The sequence below is a fragment of the Pantherophis guttatus genome, chromosome 3, assembly GCF_059756535.1.
Source record: "Pantherophis guttatus breed Tessera chromosome 3, ASM5975653v1, whole genome shotgun sequence".
Lineage (NCBI taxonomy): Eukaryota > Metazoa > Chordata > Lepidosauria > Squamata > Colubridae > Pantherophis > Pantherophis guttatus.
In genome coordinates, this window is record NC_142065.1 from 189,261,098 (window position 1) to 189,264,824 (window position 3,727).

At 35.6% G+C, this 3,727-nt stretch overlaps 1 protein-coding gene across 2 annotated transcripts in view; it reads right to left on the reverse strand.

Annotated features, from left to right (window-relative positions):
• The window catches only part of NIPAL2 (NIPA like domain containing 2), a 35,256-nt gene that overhangs the window by 18,845 nt on the left and 12,684 nt on the right, over window positions 1-3,727 (reverse strand). For both annotated transcript variants that reach the window (XM_034422505.2, XM_034422502.2), the window contains exon 5: window positions 2,960-3,081. In XM_034422505.2, coding sequence (XP_034278396.2) covers window positions 2,960-3,081 — 122 coding nt within the window. The remainder of the gene's footprint in view (window positions 1-2,959; window positions 3,082-3,727) is intronic.

Genomic DNA, 3,727 nt, shown 5'->3' on the forward strand with positions numbered 1-3,727 from the left:
TGCTGCTTCTCCCTTCTTGTCCTTACCTTCCAATTAAATAAATTTACGTCATTTACCACTGTATTTTTATGGTTTATATGGCTCTATGTGAGAGAGATTCATTTATATACATTTGGTGCCACTTTAATACAAAAATCCGTTTGTAGTATGACAAATGAGTGGGTAAGCAATCCCTATTTTTGTTTCGCCTCCCCAGTCTCAAGTAATTTTTCAGCTGAACTTCATACAATTTGTCCCAGGGGCAACAGAAATATAAATTATACTTGCAAAGCAATTTCCCCCATAGCAAGATAATAAGACATGGAGGGAAAACTTTTTTTCTTCTTTTAAACAAAGACTGATTTCATGTACATCTTTCAGCTTTTATAGATATGAAAAGCACCATTCTTGCTGTTATTTCTTCTCAGAACCATTTTTTCTAAACAAATCATGCTCTCACCTTCACAAATCAGAGAGAATGAAGATTGTTATAGATTGTAAGATTGATTATAAGATTGTCCAATTGCTTTTTTATTTCATGGGTGGCCATATAAATTAGATAGATTGATGATAGATCAGGGGTGTCAAACTTGTGGCCCAAGTTTGTGCGGGGGTGTACACACATGTACAGGGGAGGGGTGCATGTGGAGGGGCTGCATGCGCATGCATGGGGGACTGGCCATGTGCTGGGGGCGTGGGGCATGCGCAAGCGTGCCACATGAAGGGGCCGTGTGCACATGCGCACGGCTCATGCGCAGGGGGCGCGCGCATTGCATTTTGGGGGTTCAGCACCAGGGACTGATTCCATGGAGAGAGATTTTTCCATGGACAGGAGGGAGCATGGTTTTGTGTGCTGCCTGCATCCTGCAGATGGGACTTTGCTTTTTTGCGTGGACAGGTTTCTGGCATGTCGCAGACCGGTGCTGGTCCATGGACCGGGGATTAGGGACCCCTGTCATAGAGGGCAAAAGCTTGCACTGCTAAAATTGCATTCTCAACTATTCATTCCATGTTTCATTACAAGGAGACGAGAGAGGTTCTCTTACCAGCCTCCCAACCCTCTCTAATTTTCATTTTGCTCAATAGCCCTGAAAGCTTTGCTCTTCTGCAAGTAACAATGGTTGAAAAAGTTCCCTCTTTTACTTTTCTGCAGAAGGATTCAGAACATTTACACAACAGTTCCTATGATAAATGCCTTAAAATAATTTTTATTCATATATTAAATATATATGGTATAAATCAGTAATTGGTATTAATTAGACCAATATAATTTGGTAGAGACAATCTTTGGTTACTTCAGCTTCAACACTTGGAATTAGTGATTCCTAACTCTAAGTCTAAACTTTCCTGGGTTGGACTAAAGGTTAGAAAGTGAAAAATGTTGGCAAGGCAAATTTTCACTTACAATTCTGAAGAAGAGAACGGAACACTTTGGCTCCCTGTTGTATTAAATATTTTAATCATATTTAATACAGATTAGACAAATCTGCTTTCTCTCTCCTGTGCAAATGCTCTTTCTCCTTTCCAGATTTAACCATCATGCTACTCACCATGGTACATTTTCACTCACATTAATGTAATTCATAGAGATCATCAAACCAGAACCTACAGTTGGCATTGGTAGAAGTGTTGCAAATGTCTTTATCCACTTCATACTTGCGCTTACATGTAGCTCCTGAAACTTGCTTTTTTGTACCCTTATTGTGGACCTGGCATCGTATTTGAGCTTACTGAAAACCAGCAGGAGAGCTTTCACCCCCATTTTGAGATTGGAAACACATGGTAGCTATAGCATGAGTGATTAAAAAAAAAAACTATACTTTTCAGCAAAATGCAAATTTAAAAAAACTTATATTTGGGAATTCATTGGATTGTCTGAAGAGTCTTTCACTATTCTCAATTCTTGAGGATTTCAAATGACTAGTCACATGATTTGTCACTAGTCTGGCAAATTGTCATCTATGGACTATGAAATCCAAACCTACACAAAGATATAAATATCATTGTTGTTATGCTAACCTTTATCTTTTGTTCTATCTTGGTGAAAATAGACTAGCTTTTTTTTAAAGCTGCATTGCTTCTAACAGAAAAGCACTCAAAAATTCTTTTAATCTCACCCCAAAAATGGGAGTAGAACAGCTGCTGAAGTGGGTAAATACAGGTCATCCTCAATTTTTTAAAATTTTTTTTTAATTTTTTATTGAAAATTATTAAAAAATACCAAAAAAAAAAGTATAACAATATGGATAGAATTGCAGAGAGTAATATAATATATATAGAGTTTTAAAGTATCAATTTTCGCCTAGAGAAAGTACAGACCTCCATTCAAAAGAAAGAAAAGTTTATCCAGAAGAAAAAATTCTCAACTGCCATATAAATATTTACCCACATTCACATTAAGGTTAATATTTTCATTCTTCTTAAGATTTATGACCACAATTCAGCCGAAAATGTATGTTGCTAAGAGAGACATTTGTTAAATGCATTTTGCCTCATTTTATGACCTTTCTTGACAGAGTTTTTAAGTAAATCATTGCAATTGTTAAGTTAGGAACATGGTTGTTAAGTGAGTCTGGGTTCCCCATTGACTTTGCTTGTTAGAAAGTCATAAAAGATGATGATCCCAGAATATTGCAACTGTCATAAATATTACTCAGTTGCCAAACACCTGGATTTTGATCACGTGACCATGGGGATGCTGCAATGGTCATAAGTGTGAAAAATGATCATGTCCCCTTATTCATGTATCATTTGAGAAAAGCAATCCTTACGCATCCAAAATGGCCCCATCTGCAATCAAAGGCCCTCAGGTGGGAGAGACAGAAATGGGAGGGGAGGAAAGGGGAAGTGAATCAGGGTGAAATAATCAAGAAAAAAGGCAAAACTGGCTGGAAGCCTGAACAGGAAGAGACTACTGTACAGTGTAAAAATTGGTTACAGGTCATGCTTCTATATACTGAATTAAGAATTTTCTACTCACCATATAAATCAAGAACTGCCAACTAACTAAATCGCTCTGTATCGTCCTTGCTGTGACTTTTTGGATAACGTGGGGTGCAAAAGTCACCAACAGAAACATTCCCACAAGCATCACTGTTCCACCTTGAAACACATTTAAATAAACATTGTTTTCTTTTACTGCATTTTAAAAAATGTGCCAAAAAAATGAAATTTTTAAAAATGATAATACACATCTGTCCAATAGATAATTGAATTGCTGAATTAATTTCCAACCCAAAGAAGCTAAACAAAATGAGATGTTAAATTGTTACTAGCACCTTCAATATATCACATATACATTAATAACTTTTTTATATTTATATTTATTTATATTTTATTTTATATTTATATTGTTATATTTTCTGGTAAATGATGATGAAATCTATGCCAAAGGGAAAATCCATTTAGATAATCATTTCTATACCATACATAAATAGAAGACCCCCTCCCCAAGTAACCTTCATTTTTTAAAAAAATGAGGAAATCATTATTATGTAGCAATTTTGTAAATGCTAATAGAAAGGACCTAAAAGGTTTATTGTTTATTTTTTCAGGATTTTATTTGTAAACAATATGTAAACATTAAATAAGGCTTCTTTAAACAGAAAAACACATATATTCTTTCTTTGACTTTAAAATCCTTTGCTTCCACAGTCAATCCATAGAGAATATCTGGGTACAAAAGACTGCACAGAAATATTCATGGGATTATTTGAAAGGGTGAAAAAATGCAGAGGCGTGGCAGAAT